This window comes from Diceros bicornis, chromosome 2 (assembly GCF_020826845.1).
Source record: "Diceros bicornis minor isolate mBicDic1 chromosome 2, mDicBic1.mat.cur, whole genome shotgun sequence".
NCBI lineage: Eukaryota > Metazoa > Chordata > Mammalia > Perissodactyla > Rhinocerotidae > Diceros > Diceros bicornis.
Genome location: NC_080741.1, coordinates 49,128,871 through 49,150,750, shown reverse-complemented (window position 1 = coordinate 49,150,750; position 21,880 = coordinate 49,128,871). Strand labels below are relative to the sequence as shown.

General features: G+C 47.4%; 1 protein-coding gene across 9 annotated transcripts in view; it reads right to left on the bottom strand.

Moving 5' to 3' along the window:
* Window positions 1–21,880, bottom strand: part of DHX30 (DExH-box helicase 30) — a 31,359-nt gene that overhangs the window by 7,154 nt on the left and 2,325 nt on the right. For 3 of the 9 annotated variants that reach the window (XM_058557285.1, XM_058557277.1, XM_058557269.1), the window contains 8 exons: window positions 21,411–21,517; window positions 20,452–20,506; window positions 14,822–14,917; window positions 13,699–13,727; window positions 7,583–7,713; window positions 6,586–6,696; window positions 804–1,105; window positions 173–293 (listed from right to left, as the gene is read on the bottom strand). In XM_058557285.1, the coding sequence (XP_058413268.1) occupies window positions 173–293; window positions 804–1,105; window positions 6,586–6,696; window positions 7,583–7,713; window positions 13,699–13,727; window positions 14,822–14,917; window positions 20,452–20,506; window positions 21,411–21,435 (870 nt within the window). In that variant the 5' untranslated portion in view covers window positions 21,436–21,517. Of the gene's footprint in view, window positions 1–172; window positions 294–803; window positions 1,106–6,585; window positions 6,697–7,582; window positions 7,714–9,536; window positions 9,760–13,698; window positions 13,728–14,821; window positions 14,918–15,303; window positions 15,402–20,451; window positions 20,507–21,410; window positions 21,518–21,880 lie in introns of those variants that run through there. The other 6 variants (XM_058557303.1, XM_058557322.1, XM_058557312.1 and 3 more) reach the window with 5 other exon arrangements.

The window sequence follows — 21,880 nt, the reverse complement described above, 5'->3', positions numbered from 1 at the left end:
GCTTCACCCTCCAAGGATCCTGAGTTCTCCTAGCTGCCCTAGGTGTGGGCTGGGGGAACAAGTATCCTCAGCCCCTCCACACACCTGTAGTTTCCCTCCTACCTAGTCTCAGGGAAAACCAGACACAACCAAGCCAGCTCCCACCCACACTCTTCTAGGAGACCCAACTCACCTTAGCTGTGGAGGACGATGTCGCTATCTGAATCACCTTGGCCAGAAGGTTCTTGGGAAGTGGAAACTGGGTCAGAGCCCTAATAGCACTGTCGTCATCTGTCATTTCAAAGGAACCCCCCCTGGGAGGACCAAAAGCTTAGGTGAAAAAGCTCTATCTTTTCCTGGGCCAATTCACTTCAGGCTCTGAGACCCAGGGGCTAGGACACTGCATTGTTGCAGCAGGCAGCCAGGAGGCATGAAAGAGACAGCAGGCTGGGCATCTTGGCTTGGTCTGTGATCCTCTCACAGACATACAGTATGGCTAATGCTCCCTCAGTTCCCCCAAACAGACAAGAGAGCAGGGGGCAGGGGCAGGGGGCAGGCAAAGTAGTTGCTGGGCCTCTGAGGGACCTGAGTGTGAGCTGGAGGGAGGGTCCATGCCGTTGTTTTGTGAAAGCCCAGCTACACAGTGCAAGACCGCAGCTGGCTCTCCCCAAGAATGGGCAGATATACCAGTGAATAATGGGACATGCAGGCTGAGACGTGGGGAAGGGGCCCTCCCATCTCAGAGAAGGCTCCCAGGGAACATCCCCCCATCCCCATGTCAAGGTGCGGCCAGCTTCTCCTTCATCCTCTGCCTCCAGCTGTACCTCGAGTCCCTGAGTGGGGTGTGGGAGTCCTGCTGGGTCATGGACAGGAAGTCAGTGACATCAATGGTCCCCTCTTCTAGCTCTTCTTCCTCATCCTCTTCTTCCTCCCGGCCCAAGGAGCGGGATAGGCCCCCAGGTACCCCTGGCCGGATGCTCTCAGGATTCAGCTGCCGCCAAGAAGTAGGTGGCATGGTGGATTCTGGGCGCCACCAGCTATCAGCCGGAGAGCCAAAGCGATCGGCTAGCACGCGGTATTTGGCTGCATCAAACAGCTCGTTCCGGGGGCCCAGCAGACCCCAGCCCTGGGGGGGAAAGGGGCATTGTGAGGGTCCATACCATCCTCTCATCTCAGTCTGCCTGGAACCTGCCCAGTTACACCATAAGTCCCTCATGTGCAGGAGCCATGCTTTTTCACCTGTCTACCACCTCAGCCCCTAGTCCAGGACTGGGCTTAGAGACAGCACTTCACATGCCTAGCTTTGACAGATGAAAATGACAAGGTAAATTCTTACATCTATTAGACAAAAGACAAAACAAAAAAAAAACACCCCACAGGGCAAAGGGGAAGAAGATACATTTACAAAGTCATCTAGGAAGCTTCAGTGAATATAGCAATTAGAAAATATGTAGCCTATACCATAAAACAGATATACCTTCTGACAGAAGAATCTCATGCTGGGAACATGCTCTAGAAATAACTTCAAAAGTTTTTAAAGCCATTTATACAAAAATATTATTTTAAAATGTATTATAACTTCATTCTTTTCTAGAGAAAATATGAAAACATATGCTGAGTCTCTAGCACGTACAAAGCAACATGCTGACCACCCGGAGTATCATCTTTAGAGACGAGACCTGGTCTCTGCCCTAAAGAAGCTTAGAATCTAAGAGGCAGAACAGAAATGCAGATGACCAGGGTCTAAGGGGCAAAAAAGTAAGTGAAAAGCTAGAAGAACAAGGAGCAGAGTATGAATAAAGCACAGACTAGTAGAATCCAAGTTGAGAGTGGTAAAGGCGACACAGGCAAGACGTGGACACGATAAGCGGATTTCTGACATTATGAACATGTGACAGTGGACAACAGGTGCCAGTCAGGCACCTCTCTAGTGAGGCTTGAGCCCCACCTGACTAGTGACAAGCAGAGGAGTGACCACACTCTTCCTTCTTATAACTCTCTTCTCAGGTTTCTGAAATAACCAACTGTAATTAAAAATGTAATTTAACAAAATTCTATTCACAATAGCAACAAAAATCATAACCCACCTAAAATGACCTTAAGAAAGGTACACATTTGTAATTTTTTTAATACAAAACTTGGCAGAAGGACATAAATTCAGGGAGAAATATGTTCCTGGATGATACAACTTCCATGTGTGAGAAGACAAAAGCACCCTAAATTAATCCATGAATTAACATAATTCTAAAGTCTGGACAGGCTTCTTGGGCATTTGACAAATTGATTCTAAAGTTCATGTGGAAGAACAGATGCATGAGAACAGTAGGATTCTGCAACAGAAGAGAGGGGAGGAAGGCACACCACACAGACATCCACACACACAAAGCCATAGCCACTCGGGGCGGGGCAGTACGGGTGCCTGCTCCAAGGCTCAGCTTCCGTGCCTCTGCGTCAATGCCTCACTGTTTATAAGGATGCATGTGATGATACAGAAAACGAATACAGCACCCTTCCCCTGTCCCAGCAGGACAACATAGCTTTCCTTCCTGCCTTACACTCACTCACCCCACCGGCTCACTGCTGTTCCTGATGAATACCCCTGAATGCCCCTCCCGCTTGCTACTACTGTTCCCTCCATAAAAACCCTACCCCAACCGGCTTCCCTTCCAGAGCTCCCCCTGCTGGCTCATGCTTCTCCACCATCCACTCTTCCTCTCTCCTCCTCCATCTGCCCACTGTCTTTTCAATCTCTTTAACACCCCCTGAAGTAACCTCCTCCACTGCTGCTACTGGCATTCTTGACTATCCAGTGTGCTCATCTCCGATCTTGCCCAATCCCACTGCTGTTGGTGACTATTCCTAAAGGCAAACTTGGCTGTGTCATTCTATCAATTACTACCAGTTAGTAGACCCAGCATCCACAGGATCAAATCAAAATTCCTACCTGTGACATCTACGGCCTTGGTCTTCTGGCCCCTGCCTACCTGTCCCTACCATCGCCAAGCACTCAGAGCCACGCTCACATTCCTCGCAATTGCTCACACACCCTGGTTCCATGTCTCTGTGCCCTGTGCCTGGAGTGCCCTGCTCCATTCCTGGTCCCTGGCAAACTATTTTTTGTGTGTGTTTGTGAGGAAGACCAGCCCTGAGCTAACATCCGATGCCAATCCTCCCCTTTTTTGCTGAGGAAGACTGGCCCTGGGCTAACATCCGTGCCCATCTTTCTCCACTTTATATGGGATGCTGCCACAGCATGGCTTAACAAGCGGTGCATTGGTGTGCGCCCAGGATCCGAACCCGCGAACCCCGGGCCACCGCAGGGGAGCGCGTGCACTTAACCGATTGCGCCACCGGGCCGGCACCCCTGGCAAACTTATACTCATAGTATACTCAAAAATAAGCTTGCTCTATTCAGGCGGCTGAGGCACTTTCTTTCTCATGTGGGCGCCTTCCCCTGGGCTGTGGCTGCTCTAAGAGTACTCTCAGTTACCTTTGTGTTGCCAGCACCTCGCACCAAGCATGAGGGCAATGCTTAATAAACACAGCTGGTTTAGGAGGAAAAGGGAAGCTGAAAAACTGTGTGTACAAATATTGGGGAATGAAAAGGCTATGAGCTCCAGAATATGTAAACAACTCCTATAAATCAACAACAACAAAAAGATCTGATTAAACAATGGGCAAAGAATTTGAAAAGACATTTCTCCAAAGAAGATATATGGTCAATAAGCACATGAAAAAATGCTAAACATCACTAGTCATTTGGAAAATGCAAATCAAAACTACAATGAGATACTACCTCACACCCATGAGGATAGCTACTATCAAAAAAAAAAAAAACAACCAGAAAATAACAAGTGTTGGTGAGGATGTGGAGAAACTGGAACCCTTGTGCACTGCTGGTGGGAACGTAAAATGGTACAGCCACTACGGAAAACAATATGGCAGTTCCTCAAAAACTTAAGAAGAGAATTACCATATAATCCAGCAATTCCACTTCTGGGAATTGAAAGAAGAGTCTCGAAGATATATCTGTACAGCCACGTTCATAGCAGCATTATTCACAACAGCCAAAAGGTGGAAGCAATCCAAGTGTCCATCGATGGACGAATGGATATGCAAAATGTGGTATATACAGACAATGGAATATTATTCAGCCTTTAAAAGGAGGTAAATTCTGACACATGCTACAACATGGATAAACTTTGATGACATTATGCTAAGTGAAATAACCCAGTCACAAAAAGACAAATACTATATGATTCCACTTATAATAAGTACTCAGAGTAGTCAAAATCATAGAGACAGAAAGTAGAATGGTGGTTGCCAGGGGAAGGGAGGAAAATTGCGGAGTTGTGTACAGAGTTTTAGTTTTGCAAGATGAAAAAGTTCTGGAGATTGGGTGCACAACAATGTGACTCTGCTTAATACTACTGAACTATACATTTAAAAATGGTTAAAATGGTAAATTTTATATTTTGTTTATTTTATCACAATTAAACAAACACACAAACAAAAAAATGCTATGAGCATAGATAAGAAACAGACCAAGGGCTGGGGAGGAACATGATCCTGACTCACTGCACACAGGCTGGGTTTAAAGTGCCTTCAAACACCCAGGTAGGGGCCGGCCCAGTGGCACAGCGGTTAAGTGTGCACGCTCCGCTTTGGCGGCCTGGGACTCACAGGTTTGGATCCCGGGCGTGCACCGACACACCGTTCATCAAGCCATGCTGTGGCGGCATCCCATATAAAGTAGAAGATGATGGACATGGATGTTAGCCCAGAGCCAGTCTTCCTCAGCAAAAAAGAGGAGGAATGGCATCGGATGTTAGCTCAGGGCTGATCTTCCTCACAAAAAAGAAAAAAAAAATCCCGGTAGAGGAGAATTTCTCACCCTCGGTACTACTGATATTTGGGGCCAGGTAATTCTTTGTTGGGGGGGTGCTGTCTTATGCATTGTAGGATGTTTAGAAGCATCCTCAGCCTCATGCCAGCAGCATACTTCCAGGTGTGGCCACCAAAAATGTCTCTAGACATTGCCAAATATTCCCTGGGGGGCAAACTCTCCACACCACCTCCCACATTGAGAACCCTTGAAGTAGAGCTACTCTATGGGAGATGGAGATTTCTGAGACAATAAACACAGAAAGCATGGTTGAACTTCTAAGAGAGATTTCCCCAGAGAGAAGGGGTAGAGAAAAAAGAGATGTTTTCAGAGGGTGGGAGAGGAAGAGAAGGCTGGAGTGACCCAAAGAGAAGGAGAAGCAGCAGTGATCCAGGGGCTGAGGAAGAGATGCCTGGCAATGCCAAAGCCACAGAATATTTGAGCAGAGTGAGGCCCAAGAAGAGGCTGACAAGCCTGGCAAAGCGTTGCTCCATCCAGTCAACAATCACCAGGGGACCACTGCTACATGTCAGGCACTGAGTGATGTGAAGGTAACCAGTGACCGAGACAACAGCCATGATGCTGGAGTAGAGAAAATGCAAACCACAAGCAGAGAGAACTGTGTGCAGTGGAAGCGGGGCTGAGGGAAGGGATCAGAACACTGAAGTATTTTTGAAGCCTACAGAGAAGAATCAGAGGGCCGGCCCCGTGGCTTAGCGGTTAAGCGCGCGTGCTCCGCTACTGGCGGCCCAGGTTCGGATCCCAGATGCACACTGACGCACCGCTTCTCCAGCCATGCTGAGGCCGTGTCCCACATACAGGAACTAGAAGGATGTGCAACTATGACATACAACCGTCTACTGGGGCTTTGGGGGAAAAAAATAAAATAAAATAAAGTTTAAAAAAAAAAAAAAAGAAAAGAATCAGAAGAGGAAGGGATCTAAAAATTAAATAAGAGAGTGGGAGAGGGGATGGAGAAGAGACACAGAAAAGGGACAGAGAAAAGAGAAGGGTGGTGTGGGGGCCCAGGATAGGAAGAAGGACTTTCCTCCTCAGATGCAGGAAGGAGACAGGGACAGTGAAGGCCTGGAGACCACGAGTGGGAGAGAAGCTGAACAAATATACTTCCTACAGCTTTGTCCTTGTCAGAGCAGAGATGACGACATAGGAACCTGAGGAAAATTCAAGGTTGACACAGCCACGAAGGGAGTCAATTAGGGATGGATAGAAAGCTCAATAAGCAACACTGAAGGTCTAGTAAATGCTGGGTAAACAAAAACCTGAAAGAAACCCATGTCTAACCACTGGGAAGTGAGAGAAATGACTATCAGGCTTCTATCACAAGTAAAAGAGGACCATGTGGCTACAGGGAAAAACTCACATGAAATAATGTGAAAAGAAAAACAAAAATCAAAATGGAAGTACATCCATGGTGCTATACAGAGAGAGCATTTTTCCTACAGGGGTTCTTCTCTGAGGTTTCTGAAACCAAGGAAAGCAGATAACTACAGTGGGGAAACAAACCCTATTCCCTCACTGGCTAAAAAACAAGAAAGGAACCATGAGGTGGGAAGGGCTCAAGACAGGTGGGGGTTGAACACCCTGTCAATCTCTACCTAGATGCACCTGGCACCAGAAAGACCATCAGTGCAAGAGGCAAGAGTTTCCCAGGAGGGAGGTCTGCACAGCCTTTGCTATACAGAAGGGGAGGGGAGGGTCACCTTGAACAGCTGGCAGGCCGCAGCTGCAGCCTGCCGCTCAGCGTCGATCTTCTTGCTGCCATAGCCTTCTACCTCCACGCTCTTGGGCCACTTTATGTGGAGGGTCACTTTCTGGGGAGGAGAAGAGAGAATCAGGACCCTGGCCTCTCCAGACTGCAAAGTTGTTGCAAATCACATGGAAAATCAACAGCAAAGCTGTGGAGCTGACTGCAAGACAGAACCCCAACTCCATCATTAACTCCTTGTAAGGCTCTAACTCTCCCATCTTTTTTTTCTTTTTGGTGAAGAAGATCAGCCCTGAGCTAACATCCCTTGCCAATCCTCCTCTTTTTGCTGAGGAAGATTGGCCCTGGGCTAACAACTGTGCCCATCTTCCTCCACTTTATATGTGGGATGCCTGCCACAGCATGGTCTGATAAGCAGTGTATAGGTCTGCACCCGGGATCCAAACCTGCGAATCCTAGGCCACCGAAGTGGAGCGCGCAAACTTAATCACTACACCACCAGGCCAGCCCCCTAACTCAGCCATCTTTAAGCCATCTGTCCCACCTCAAGTTGTTTTGCTTCTTAGAAAAGTGCCATGTTCTAGCCAGACGGAAAGGTGGAACCCATCCTGAACATTAAAAATCTTCCTTCAGAATGGTTTGCCTACAAGCTTCTGTGAGTCCCAGGACCTACAAGATTCTAGCTACAGGAATTCTCATCATCAACTCTAACCCTCCACAGTCCCAGTTAGTCAACAGGGGACCAAAACCAGGGATCAGTGCAGAGGCCTGTCTTACACAAGATGAGAACTCCTCACTTCACCTGCCCTGTGTTCCCTTTCCCTAAACCAGGCTCTTCAAACCTAGCTTTGCTCTGAGAGTCTCTGCTGACCATTTTCAGTTCAGAAAACCCACTCTAGGGCCTCTTTGACAAAGAAATCCAAGCGAGAAAAGGGCAGCCAGTGTCCTTCCTGAGAGTCAAACAAACAAGTGTCCCTGCCACCAGCAGTTACCTTTTTCTTCGGTCCATTTGTGTGTACGTAGACCAGTTTGTCTTTTGCATGTGAGATGCCAAGGGCCCTTCCAATCACACTGTTGAGAAGGTTTTTGGGCTGTGGAAACTCTTTTAATAGGTCCCTAGAAGCTAAGAAAATAAGAAGAAAAGCATTATAATTGTTCCCTTTCTTTTAAAAACTCCATGCGGTGTGTATCTGGGCAACCCTGCGCCGGATATGGAGGATGTTGGCTCATGACCCCAAACAACCCAGGAGCATCTTAGAAAAGGAGAGAGGAATGGCTTCAGGGTTTACAGGGGACAGTGGGGTAGACCCACTTGCATGACCATCTCCTGAAGGAGAAGGGCCAATGACCTATATATCACAGAAGAGAACTAGGCAGCATCCTCCTCCCCACCCAAGCTCCTAATTTAATACATCAGCTACAGAAGCATAGATAGCAACAAATCCCCCTAGACTGATGTCTGAAAAAAGGCACTATAAAAAACCAAAACAAAACAAATATCCACCACACACACAAACTGGAGATCAAGACAATGCAAGTCCCCTCTAAAATAAAAGATACACAAAAAGGAGGGGATTGGCCCCAGAGTTTGAATATACCAGGCTCCAGCTCTCAACTGTATCTCAGCACCCCGCAAAAGGCCTCCCTAGAGCCAGGTTATGTGTAGGAACACTGAGTTGAGACCTCTACAGCTGAGACACAGGCATGAGCTAGTCCTCCCCCGAGCTCGCTGGAGTCAAGAGGAGGCAGGATGCATCAGGCACTGTGAGAGGTGTCTCACCTTTTTTCACGTGTACTTTGGATCAATCCTAGAGCACAAATGGGTGAGATGTCCACCTAGAGGCAGCTTGTGCCAGACACAGGGCTTAGCCAGACCATGAAGAAGCCTACTGGGAGCAGCTAAAAACAGAAGGAAGGGCCTCAAAGCACCAGAGTGGCCCTTCAATAGATGTGGGGTCAGAGACCAGAAGAAGAGATGGGAAGCCTTTTCATTCTCCACCCACAATCTCTGGCATTATATTCAACTTTAAACTAGCTCCAAAAAGGAACTTTGTAGGGGTACATATATGCACATGTGCAGCTGCATGCATCAATCATAAATCACCTGGGAAGTTTTTTCACAGCACCGGACACCCTCTTCCCCCCAGGGCACTTGAGAATGGTGCTGATGTTGGGGAAGGCTCTGTATTTTGAAAAAGCTCCTCTAGGAATTCTGATGTAACCGTGCTGCCTGGGTTGAGACTGTTTACTTGGGGGCAGACTCTGTGTCAACTGGCCTGGAGGGACGATTCTGCCTGCCTCTCTCTCCCTCTGAATGATAACGTATAATGCAACTAAGAACAAAGTAGTCAAGAAACAGTATCTAAGTACACTCAAAGGGGTTTTATCCCACAGAGCGACCCAACTTTCAGTAGCCCACTAGACCCACAGGTATAAGAACAGATGCGCACTAGTACACCTCTGACTCTATAGGGCAGGCAGAGGCCAGTTCTCTCCATCTTTGATGGGCAGGGATGCTTTCCCCAGTTTCATTCCCCACACCCTTCAGGAGGCACGGCGCTGGGGTCCACTAAAGCAATCCTTCTGTCTGTATTTGAGATCCTCAAACCCCAGGAGGTATTTTGGGCTCTTTCCCACACGGGTGAGGATGTGCTTACCCTTGATGCTCCAACCCTTGACCACCCATCCTGGCAGGCGCTCCCCCACTCTCTAAGTCCCGCACCTCTCGCCTATTCTTGCCAAGCGCAGGCGCTCCGGTCCCAGAACCTCCACGCTCGGGGACCATTTGGGCTGTGCCACACTGTTTTACAACATCAGGGCTGCGGCCCGGCAGCGGATGACGGTCTCAGCCACTATTGGGGAGAACGTGCCGGCCCGCGCCCCTAGCTCCGCCATCCCCCCGAGTCAAGGGCGTCGCGGCCCGGCCGCCCCAGGCACTGCCCTCACCGTTCACCATGCTTCCGTCGCCTTCCCCAGGCCCACCGGGGGCCACCCCTGCCTCAGTCTCGGCGGCCTCCTTGGTGCGGTCTGGGCGGGCGCAGCTTAATGAGAGGCCGCGCGAGCGTCCCTGTCGCCCGGTGGTGCGGGGACCCGGCGGCCGCAGGAACGGAGAGACGCCGGCGGCCAGCGCCATGAGCCTCCTGGCGGCCGCCATCGCGCTCCCGCCGGGCTCCGCGGCTCCGGAGCCGGCAGGGACAGGGCAGAAGGGCGGAGCCGGCGGCCCGAGCGCCGCGCGCCCCCTGCCGGACGGGCGGACCCGGGGGGGGGCCTACCCGAGCCGGCCCGGGCTGCCTGGCTGCAGCCTCGCACAGACCAGGGCCTCCAGCAACCCCAGGCTCTAGTCAACCGGTGGGCAGGCCGGGCCCCGGGATGGAACCCTGCTGAAATCACTCCTCCAATAAAACTAAACCCACAGACTCATCTTCATCTGAGGCAGGAAGAGGGAATGGATTTTTTGGGAAATAGTGCAGGCCTTAGCTCAATGACCATTCAAGGACCCTCTAGGTCCTAGAGATTGCTGGTAAACACCTCTCACATGCCCTGGCAAATTGGCATGCACTCCAGACAGCAGAGTTGTAAGATCATTGCTATACTGGGGCACCCCCATCTCATTTAATGGCTTACAAAGTAAACCTAGTGAGAATCTGAAGCCAGGACAGGGAAGATTTCTTGAACATAAACAGACCAAATTTAATCCCCAGGACTCGAGTCAAATGTGAAAAATACCCGACTTGGACACTGTGCCCCAAGAGCTCAGCTGGACCAGTAGTTAGAGTCTGAAGCTGCTGCTCCTTACTTGTTTGAAAGCCAGATGAGATTCTGTTTCCAAACTACTATACCTAGGTTCTAGCCAGGCCCATTGCTCTTCTGCCTGTTATGGCACTGAGAAGCAGGGCTTTGGGTCAGCTGGGAATCAGGATGAATCTGCATGTTGAGGCAGTGACAGTGACAACAAGGGGTCTCAAGGTCTCAGTCCTTTGAAAGGAGGCCTTGGTGAGAAGCTGGCAGTGCAGTTGAGGGTAAGCTGGGAGGGTTTTATAATTTGGGGAGGGTTTGTTTTATAATTCTAGATCTGACTCCAATGATCACCTGGAGAGCTTGTGAAAACACTGCTGGGAGCCACCCCTAGAGTTTCTTATTTATTAGGTCTGGAGTGGGGCCCAAGAACCGGCATTTTTAACAAGTTCCCGGGTGATAGTGAGGTTGCTGGTCTGGGACCACACCCTGAGAACTGCGGCCCATAGCAATAACACAGGATTTGAGTCCTAATACTTGGGTTTATTCCCAGCTCTACTACTTGCCAGCTGTGAACCTTGAGCAATTTCATCAATTGGGAAAATTAAGACAAACCTGCTCCTCTCATTTGGTATGGCTGTGGTTAGGATAAAATGGGAATGTTTAGAAGGCAGCTTTGCAGGGTGCTCTATTAGAGAAGCCCCTGTCCTCTGAAGTCTGAACAACGGGAGACAGGTCCCTTAGAGACAGACCCAGGGCAGGACTGGGCAGCTTCAACTCCTGCTCCTCCATTTTCTCCTCAGTGGCTTTTTACCAGGAAAGAGACAAAAGGGAAGCTGTCCTTGGCAGCAGTCAACTGACCTTACAAGGGGATACCACCATCTACATCAAACACACCTACTCAGATCGTCCATATTGGTATGGCAAGACCCTTGGGGCAGAACATGATTCTCCAAGGGCTTTGAATCTGTCCAAGTGGCACTTTAATTTGCCAAAAGCTGAGGCATACACCCAGCTTCAGGAGTAGTTTTCAAGGACTGTTAGCAGCCTAAATTCCTTTAAAAGAATTCAGAAGCTTATCAAGCCTGGTGGTGGCAGCAGTGGCTGGGGCCAACTTTTGAAAATTGTGGTGTCTGAAAGCTGAAGGAGACAAGAGCCTAGACAGAAAGACCCTCTCTGGAAAGCAGGGCCTGTGCCTGTCGTGGTGCTTCAGGAAGCCCTCAGTATAGCACTCTGCTCTGACAGCTACTTAGTCAAGCTAAGGTTGAAATGCTATAATTTCACGGATGTGCTTCCAAAAAGGATAGAGTGGAGGGATATACACAAAGTAAGATTAGCCATGAGTCGTTAACTGTTCAAGCTGGGTGACAGGTATATGCGGGTTCATTGGACAATTTTCTCTATTTTAGAAAACACATTTCGAACAGCTGTTTGAAATTTTATGTAAAAAAAAAGCATTAGGTGATGCCAACCAAGTAGTTGGTCCTCAGGGAGCGCCTTGTTCCCTTTTCCTATTTCGCTCCTTGTTCCCTTTTCCTATTTCATTTACTTCATCTGGGCTCTAACAGCTGGTGTCACCTTGAGCGAATATTTCACCTCCACAAACCTCATTGCCTCTTATAAAATGAGGGCAATTCTTATACCAGCTCCTGGAAGCCTTCTGGTTCTGTGATCTTCCCACCGGTCTAGAGCAGGGGTTGCCAAACTATAGCCTGCAGACCAAATCCGCCCACTGACTATTTTTATAAGTAAAATTTTATTGGAACATAGCCACGCTCATTTGTTTATGTATTACCTATTACTGCTTTCACACTATAATGGCAGAGTTAAGTAGCTGCAAGAGAAACCACACGGCCCACAAAGCCAAGAATATTTACTCTCTGACTCTTAAAATTTGCTGACTCCTGCTTTAGAGGACCTTGAAGGAAGTTAGAGGGGCTCAGGCATGCTCCCCTTCCTTTCCACCAGCATTAAGCCTTCTCCTCCACTCTCCATCCTTTGGGGAGAGAAAGTTGATTCCTTTGCCTGTGAAAAAGGAGGGAAATTCTGAAAAAGGAAAGGGTTTACTGGCTCAGAGATCTCTCCATTCATTTCTGGATCAAGCATGACATCCGGTACTAGATGACACCTCGCAGCATGGAATTCAAGTGTAAAGGATCTGCTGAATACATCAGAGGATGTTTTAGGATTCTAAACTTTGAAGGCCCCGGGAAAAGGCAATAGAAGGAAGCCCAAGATAGTGCAGACTTTGGGTAGACCAGAGAACTGCTGGAGGGAAAGTGAGAGGGACCACAGACACCTAAAGAAACCAGGGGTCTCAGCCAACTTGCTCTGTCAACTTACTCAACCATAGTTAGATATTTTATGGATGATCAAAATGGCAAGAAACGGTCTACTTGGTTGCAATGAGAAAGGTAAGGGGAGCCAGAGGGGCTAAATGGCCGCCCTGCCCACCCTACCCGTCCTCATGGCCTTCCTGTCCACACATGTGAAGTCAAAAGGTCCCCTGAGGTAAATCACCACATCAAGAAGAGGGGACACATCCGTACGAGGGAATGGACAGGAAAGACCAGTCCTCTGGCCCCCAGGATCCTGCCAGAAGGAGTGTTATCCCATGTTGCCTTCCAGTGCTCTACATCTCAGATCTGGAGTGGTGGTGAAGATTCCCAGGGGAGGCTTAGAGGTGAGTTTCTTAATTTATTCACCCTTTTCCTTGCAAGGAGGCCTTGGTAAGAGGTTGGCAGTAGAGTTGGGGGTAGATTGGGAAACGAGGTGATAGTTTTTTCCAATCCCAAATCTAACTCTGATGGGCACTATAACCTATTCAAGTGGCCACCATTTTCTGAGCCATTTTCCTATTTGAACACCAGAGAAACTGTTTTTGCCACACACTTCCTTCTTAAGGGCAGAGGCACCAGCAAAGCCTCTAGGGAATCAGAAAGCATGGCAGAAAGGTCCAACAATCATGTGTGGACTAAGAGATCTGTTGTTTCTGTGATAAAGAAATGGAGGTAAGAACACTTTCTAGCTAAAAAAAAAGAGAGAGAGAGGGAAAGGGAGGGGGAGAGAGGGAGGGAAGGAGTGAGGTGAAGAGAGAGAGAGAGAGAGAAGGCAAAGATGCATAAACCCATGGATGCCTTCTGGAGGTGCAGCTGTGAGGCGACAATCAGGCTCAGGGGGTCTATGCTCCTGGGGAAGACAGCACGGGGCCTCTTGGGCCACCCCACAGGGAGCAGCTGCCCCTCCCAAGTGCAGCGGCCTTCTCCTCTGCATGTGCTCAAGGAGGCACTGCCTAGCCGTGCTGCCTGGTTAATCCCAACTAACGATCTTCAAGCTTAGCCAAAGCACATCTGACACTCTCAGAGCCACTCACCTGCCATGTTGGAAATGTTAACGTTCAGCCTTTTCGAGTTACAGGGCATTTTAAGAAAGAAAAAAAAAAAAGGGCAATCAACTCTTGTTTTGGCAATGGTGGGGGGGGGTGGCATTTCTTTAACACCTAAGTCAAATGGTCAGAGGGGCTGAAAGTACTTATTTCTATGCTGCTGTCCGTAATCAGGGCCACTGCAGCAGGAGGGCAGTGTATGTGGAAAGTGCACGGAAATACGGCAGCAGCATGTGCTGCAAAAACCGAAGTGCTCTGTGCTCCCCGCACCCTTCCTGAGCTCTTGACCTTCAAAGCACTTTACAGACAGAGCCTAAAGTGGACATGCTGTCTCCACATGAGGCAAAGACTCCATCACCTAAAATATTGTTCTTCTGAGAGGCAACTGGGGGAGGGGTGTGAACAAGCAGCCAATGGGGCAGAGGGCAGCTGTCAGGATAAGGAAGAGGCCACTGGGAGCAGACCTGGAAAAGATCTAAGTCTGAGGGAAGAGAGGAGACACTCAGGGCAGAGATGCTTCCCTAGGTCCTATTACTGGCCCCATCCCTAGGTACCAGTGGGATCTGAGGTGAGCTGTCACCTATCTGGGTGCTCTAACATTTCCCCAATCAAAAGGAGAGCCTATCTTGCCAAATGGACTGAGAGGCACATTTTAGTGTCCGTAAAGTGCTTTGAGGTGCTGGGGGGAGATAGGGAAGTGATTTGCCAAACATCTCCAATGCCTCCAAGATGGAGGGCACTGGGCTGAGTCAGGGCTCTCTGTTCTGACTCTACTACAAGTGCCCTGCACTTTCTCAGCCACCTGGGCCAGGGACTGCCTAAAAGATCCTGCAGCTTCTCCACGCTAGTGTGACAACACCCAGACTGAGGCTTGGCTTTATTCCTGGTCACAAAAGGAGACCATAGGGTCTAAGCCATGTGACCAAGGATCATGAAATAACCCAGACCTTTCCCAATGATGTCTCCCTGAGAGCTCCAACAACTTTGCTAACCCCACTCCTCCTCACTTGCTTTCCAAAGGCCACGGCCCTGGCACCTGGGCTCCCGCTGCCACCCACCTCCCCACAGACCCTGGACCAAGCTGGTGCTGGAGGCAAGGCTCCTCCCTTACCTCGAGAGATGGTCCCTCCAGGGGCAGGGTTGACACACATGGGTGGAAGGCGGGGTGGGGGAAGTTTGCACTGACGCTGCCTGTGCTGGGTCCGATCTAGGGAAAGAAAGAGGGCATCACGGTGACATGTTTTCACCCCTCACAGTTACAGACTCCTGGAATGACTCACCCCAGAGCATCCGTGAAGAGCTCTGAGCAGCAGGGCTGATGGACAGTATCTGGCGCCAGACACAGATTCTGAGAAACAGTGCCAATAATGCCACACAGAAAGAAGGTAATTGTCTTATATAGATGTGATAAATGATAGCCTTGTAGAGGCTGTCTCAAAAAAGCCTCGAACTCTCCTTGTTCCCTTAGTCACCCTTAAACTGTGAGTTTAAGACCCATCCCATGTACTTCTCTAGAGTTGTGAGAATGAGACAGGACAACAGTTGAAAACTGAAAAGCCATGATACCATGTAAACCCTGTTTATACCACTTACCTGTTTTCTGCTTATGGTAGCTATCTCTGTCTCTGCTATGGGTTCCCAAGATGGCCACTTCAGCCACCACATCTCAAATTATTCTTTCCCTCTAAGAACTGGACAAGAGAGGGACTAATTAACTGTTGGAGTCCTCCCTGAGAACCAAGACCAGATCCACAATTCCAGCCTTCTCCCTCTTTCTAAAATTTAACGATTTGCCATTCCAAATATTTTCACTTGTTTGGAGACTAAATACTACTTATCAGTGACCTATAAAATACATTTTTAAGAAATTCCAAAACTTTGATATATGTGAACTAAAATTAAGACACTCACTGAGTCTTCCATGAAAGGTGGAAATGTATGGGTAAGGGAGGTTTAAAATCTTTAAAATCACCTAAATGGTGAAAAAATGTCAGAAACTCACTGTCTGGAGGAAAAGGTGCATAAGCTCTTCACTCTCTCTGCCCCACTGGTTTTGGTATAACAAATAGGGCAGGAGAGGAGCAGGGAGAGACAACCACACACACTACACACTTGAGAAACAGCCTGCTCTGCTACAGTGATGCCCATTTCTATAATGCAAATTAGCTCATATAGAATTGGTAAACAGGGGAATGATATTAGTAAAACATAAGAACTCTTGGTTCAAATGTAATTTTTCTAAGGCAAGGAAACTGAAAAAGCAAGAATAGAATCATAATTTTCAGCAGGAAAAAGAGAAACTCTCTCAGCTATAATTTTGTGTGTGTGTGTGTGAGGAAGATCAGCCCTGAGCTAACATCCATGCTAATCCTCCTCTTTTTCTGCTGAGGAAGACAGGCTCTGAGCTACCATCTATTGCCAATCCTCCTCCTTTTTTTCCCCCAAAACCCCAGTAGATAGTTGTATGTCATAGTTGCACATGCTTCTAGTTGCTGCACGTGGGACGCGGCCTCAGCATGGCCGGAGAAGCGGTGCGTCAGTGCGTGCCTGGCATCCGAACCCGGGCGCCAGTAGCGGAGCACGCGCACTTAAGCCACTAAGCCACGGGGCCGGCCCCATCAGCTATATTTTTAAAAAATTAAAATTGAGTGCCTATAGAGAATCAAGGTGGTGGATACATGAGTGTCTACTATATAATTCCTTCAACATTTCAGTATTTTTGAAAATTTTCATAAAATGTTGGGGGGAGTAGAGCAAGTCCTCCTCCCCTACACCCAGCTGCACACACTCCTGAATGGCAGTCCCAGTGGCTCAGAGCTCCACTTCCACCTGCGCTGCCTCAGCAACTGCCAGCTCTGTTCTCATCAGAACACTCATTGTCCATTGATGAGAACACTCAGTGTACAGCATCACACCGAGCTGCCTGCCTCAGTGGCGCAAAGCACCTTCCCAGGCACCAATGACAGTTTTTGTCCTACTCTGGTCATAAAGTTGCAGTTGTATTGCCTCAACTCTACTTTTCCCGTAAGCCCTCTTATAATATTATAGGTGTGTCATTTTGCAGAAAACATATATAGTGTTACAGCAGAAATGCGTGTAGGGTCTTCTGGAACAAACCGCCTAGGATCAAGATTTATCTTGGAACTAATTCCAGCTCTGCCTTGAAGCTAAGGTTAGAAATGACCAGCTCAACCTCTCTGTTCTTTTTTTGTGTGTGTGAGGGAAATCAGCCTTGAGCTAATATCCATGTCAATCCTCCTCTTTTTTGCTGAGGAAGACTGGCCATGGGCTAACATCTGTGCCCATCTTCCTCCACTTTACATGGGATGCTGCCGCAGCATGACCTGACAAGCAGTGCATCAGTGCATGCCCGGGATCCGAACCCGGGCCGCCAGCAGCAGAGTGCGCACACTTAACTGCTACGCCACGGGGCCGGCCCCGCAACCTCTCTGTTCTTGTTTGAGGACGGTCCTCATTCATATCCAGGGATGCTGGATTGAAGAAAAAGAATAAATGATTTGATGATTATTCATTACTTCATTAAGCATTTCAGTAACTGGGGGAAAATTGTTACAATCCCACAACACATCACTGAGCCCTCTTCTGACCATGGAGCTGGAGGAAAACTGCACATTCTTGCTGTTGATCTAGTGTCTTTCAAAGTTTTGTACTCACTGTAAAGGACTCAGCTTGTGACCTGACTGTGATGGCATTACAGCTGAGAGACAAGAAACTTGTGTTAAGATGCTGGCAAAGGCAATAACAGGTCACTTACCAGGCACACAAGCATTCTAGTTGGGAGGTGTTGGCAGCTCTGTTGAATTACATAATAAGAAAGATGGTAGCCACAATACCCAGTGGGCCACCATCCACAATGCTGCAGGAAACTGCTGTGGCCATTACCTTCAGAACCATCAAATGGCCCATCCCATTGAGATCATAAGCCCCTGAGTACCAGAAAGCATCTCTGAAACATAGCTATTTCCACTCTAGTATCTCATACACAGCAGGTGCTCAATCATGCAGCCACACAGCACACTGCATGCTGAGGCCAGGCGGTCACTCTCCAGCAAAACATCGGCTACAGGGCTGCACCCCAAATAGATCAACCTACTCACATTTATCAAGAGCCTGCCAATCAAAGACTAAGGGCTGGGGACAGACTCCAGCCAAGTACCTTCCCTACATCATCTCTCATCTTCACTATACCCCTGAGGACAGGGGCTGGGAAACAGAATCAAGTAAGTTGACACCTTGTTAGTGTTAGTGGGGACCAGATTCGAACCTTAGCCAGTCTGACTCAAGCTTTGCACCATGTTACATTTCCTCTCAAGTCTCATGACACCCTAGGGAGCTCATAATCTCATCATGAGGAACAAAGAAACATATAAAAACTCCTTAAGAGGGGCTGGCCCAGTGGCATAGTGGTTAAGCTCGCGCACTCTGCTTTGGCAGCCCAGGGTTCACGGGTTTGGATCCCGGGTGCAGACCTATGCACCTGTCATCAAGCAACACTGTGGCGGCATCCCACGTACAAAATAGAGGAAGATGGGTACAGATGTTAGCTCAGGGCCAATCTTCCTCAGCAAGGGAAGCCTGGCAACAGATTTCTGCTGAGGAAGATTGGCCCTAAGCTAACATCTGTTTCCAATCTTCCTCACCAAAAAAAAAAAAAAAAAACTCCATAAGAGATAAAGAAGAGTCCTATACAACAATAAAAGTGTTGCAAGGCCACACATGACCAATTGCCAAACTCATGATGCAAACCACAAGTGATAGCAGCATTTGGAAGACAGGAGAGGGCATTCAGCCTTATAGTCAGGAAACCATGAAAAGATATGTTTGCCTGAAGGAAATTATTCAAAGCAGTGATTCTTTCTGATTAATGGTTTTCTCTGAGACCTTCAAGCATAAAATGGTTGTTGGTAAAAATACAACCTTTACCTATGTGGAAAGCAAGGCTCAAAATCAGACTATGTCTGATTATTATGTCCTAAAGCTACTTAATACCGTGGATTGTGAATTCATTAGGTGTCAGGCCCTGTACTAAGCTCTTTACATGTATTAACTCATCTGATCCTTGGAAAAACCTTATGAAGCAGGTACTACGATCTGGCCCACTTAAACTGTGAGGGAACGGAGGCACAGAAAGGCTCAGTCACCCACTCAAGCCTCCTTGGCCAGCAAGGTGCAGAAGTCCGATGTGAACCGGGCATCTGGGTGCGGAGCTTTTGCTCAATGAGGCTATGCTGCCTCCCACTAAACTGAGTGCTAACGATGTCACCCCTAATGGAAAGCATCTCGAACAAATCAATCTCCAGCCTAGAAAGCAAATTTATAAAGGAATTTTACCCCAAAACTCTCTTACTTGGTACCATCTCCCTATCATGTCACAGTTAAATAACACAGGTAAAAAGGAGGATCGTGATTTTATTGGTCTCTCCATCTCTTTACAAAATCAGTGCTGTTAATTCAACGACACTCCTATCATAAGAGAACCTATTTTCATCCAACTTTTACAAGTGGGTGGACACAAAGCCCACTGATTAGTAGGTAAACACAAAGCAATTAACTGACCTTAACTTGCAGCTCAAAATGTGCTGTCCACACTAATCTCAAGTTCAATGTTTCCCTTTTCAGACACAGTTAACCAACAAAATCAAGGTGATAAAGATTAATTTTTTCATGCAATATGAAAACAGATGGAGTGGCTGAAGACAAACAAGGAGGCAGGAAGAGGCTGCTCTGAGCTGCTGTACATCTAGCCCTCCTTCTGGTCCCATTCAATGGATTACACAGGGCATCACTTGGCCAAGGTTTTCCAAGCCTCTAGGAACGTAAGTTGGAGAGGAGACACAATTGGGAGGATCTTTTTACTCAGCAGTTATGGAAGGCCTGTTATGGTTCTTATTTATTTGTAAAATATGCTCAGACAGGAGCCTCACTGTCAGCATCGATACAGGTGACAGGCCTTTTACTCTTTATTCCCTTAAGGGAGGAAAGCCATGCTCCTGTCTAAAACATACAAAAGCCCTCTGGGATCTGACCCTTAAAGTCTTCACCAGCTACATCACTTCCTGTAAGCAGCCCCTGAATGCTACCCTATGGCCCTGCCATGGCTCAATTCTGCCATTGCTTATGTAATCCTCTCACCCCATCTGTTGGAGAGCACTAATTTCAAGACTTGCCACAACTTCTATGACCACTAATATAACAATAACTCAATCCACTTCCATCAGGGTTTACTGAGGCCTACCATCTACAAAATGCTGTGCCAGGTACTATGGATGATAAAAGAGCACAACAGGCCCTGGCTGCAGGGAGCTTCTAATCTAGTGATGCAATGACTAATTCAGAATAGACTCAGCCCAAGAAAGTACAGATACAGTGCAGACGAAAATCAGAGAGAGGAAAGATTCCATTTGGTTGATAGACTCAAGAAACGTTCATGGAGGAAACAGTGACAAACATTGGCCTAGAAAAATAGGTAGGATTTCAACCAGCAGTGAATATGTATGAGAGGGCATTTGAGGGGAGGGGTGGCAAATGTATACAAAGACCTGGACAAGGGAAGGCCTAGGTTATGAGGACCATGCAAGGAGGAGGCTGAGAAAGGACTTTTGAAAGTCACTCAAAGAAGGGATCTAAGGACTACACATTGGTGAGGGATTTTCACAGCCTTCACAGCTGCCCATCACAGGGAGGAGGGGCATGAGGTCACAAGTACAGTTATGTTCTTACCTTTTCTGAATGAGTCCAGGCTGAACATTTCTGGCCAGGAGGGAAAGCTGGAATCCTAAGAAGGAGGGCAGAGAGGCAATGGTTAAATATTCCTGGTCTAGGAACCCACAGAGAAGACTTCAATAACACAGGGAGCACTGTCCAGAAGACGAGAAAAATGAAGCTCTTTACTAATGAGCCCCAACTGCTGCTCCCAGTCTTAAGAATGAAAGGGCCATCTCCACTCTAGAGTAATTACATGTCTTTGTTTCTAATTAAGAGCTTTCTTCTTTTCTCTGTCCTAAACTCCCTGAACCCTGCTAAACAGAAGGGCATGCATTGCATCACGCGAGACACACATTTCTACCTCATCACAATACTTGCAGTTTTCCTGGGACTTCTAGGGAATAATGAAATTCCACATGGACTCCTTTTCTTATGTGGTATCAGGAAATGGGACTGATGACTGCCTTACGGACAAACTGGTTTACTGGGCTTTCACAAAACCTAGTCAAGCCCCTAGGAATGGGACCTGACAGACAGTATCAAAGAATAACTCTATAGTGATTCAAAATAAAAAGCTTTTCATAGCGGAGTCTCTATGAAATAACAAATATTAAGTTAAAGTTCAATTATTGGCCAAAAATTTGGTGCATTTTGCTCATTAGTATATTTAACTGCGGAATATACCTAGAGACTTAAAACACGCACACACACACAAATAAGTAATACCTCTGGTTTAAAAATTTTGTTTTAAAAAACACTCAAACTTAGACTTACAGATGTTTTTAATAATGTAGTATTCCTGGGTTGGTGCAGTAACCTTACGTGGCCTTAGTTTAAAAACATCTACATAACGTTCTAGCAAATCAGGATAATGTCCAACATCACTAGGAGTCTAATGGGGCCTACACTCCTGCTCCCGACTGCTATTCCCTCTCATTCTCAAATCGTGGGAATGCGGGGGGTGGAGGGCTGACCTGGGGCCGAATCTTTCAGGTCCATAGCAGGTCTGCCCTGATGGCCTCCTCTCCCCCAGGGATGCCGGAAATTTCAGCCGATAGGATATGGTAGCTCAGAGAGAAAACTTCAATACAATATCAACAATGATACAATTTACTTTAAGAAGTTACATTCTATAGACTCCTTCTATCCAAATTAAAGGAAAAAGGGTATAATTTGAGATTCTAATTTTAAAGAACACCTGAATATTACAAAATCTAAAACATCTGATTATTCTTTAAGAAACAATACTTTCTTGCTAAGAAATTGTAAGTTAATTTGCTTGTAAATTGACTCTTGGTTTTGCTTTTAAAAAGTCCCGATCCTCTCCATGCCAACCAAGGCTCATATAACACTATCTTTTCCTGTATCAGTTTAAAAAAAATATAGTATGAGATTCAAGGTAAGATCTTTCAGAGATATTTTACAGAGCTCTAGAACATTTCCT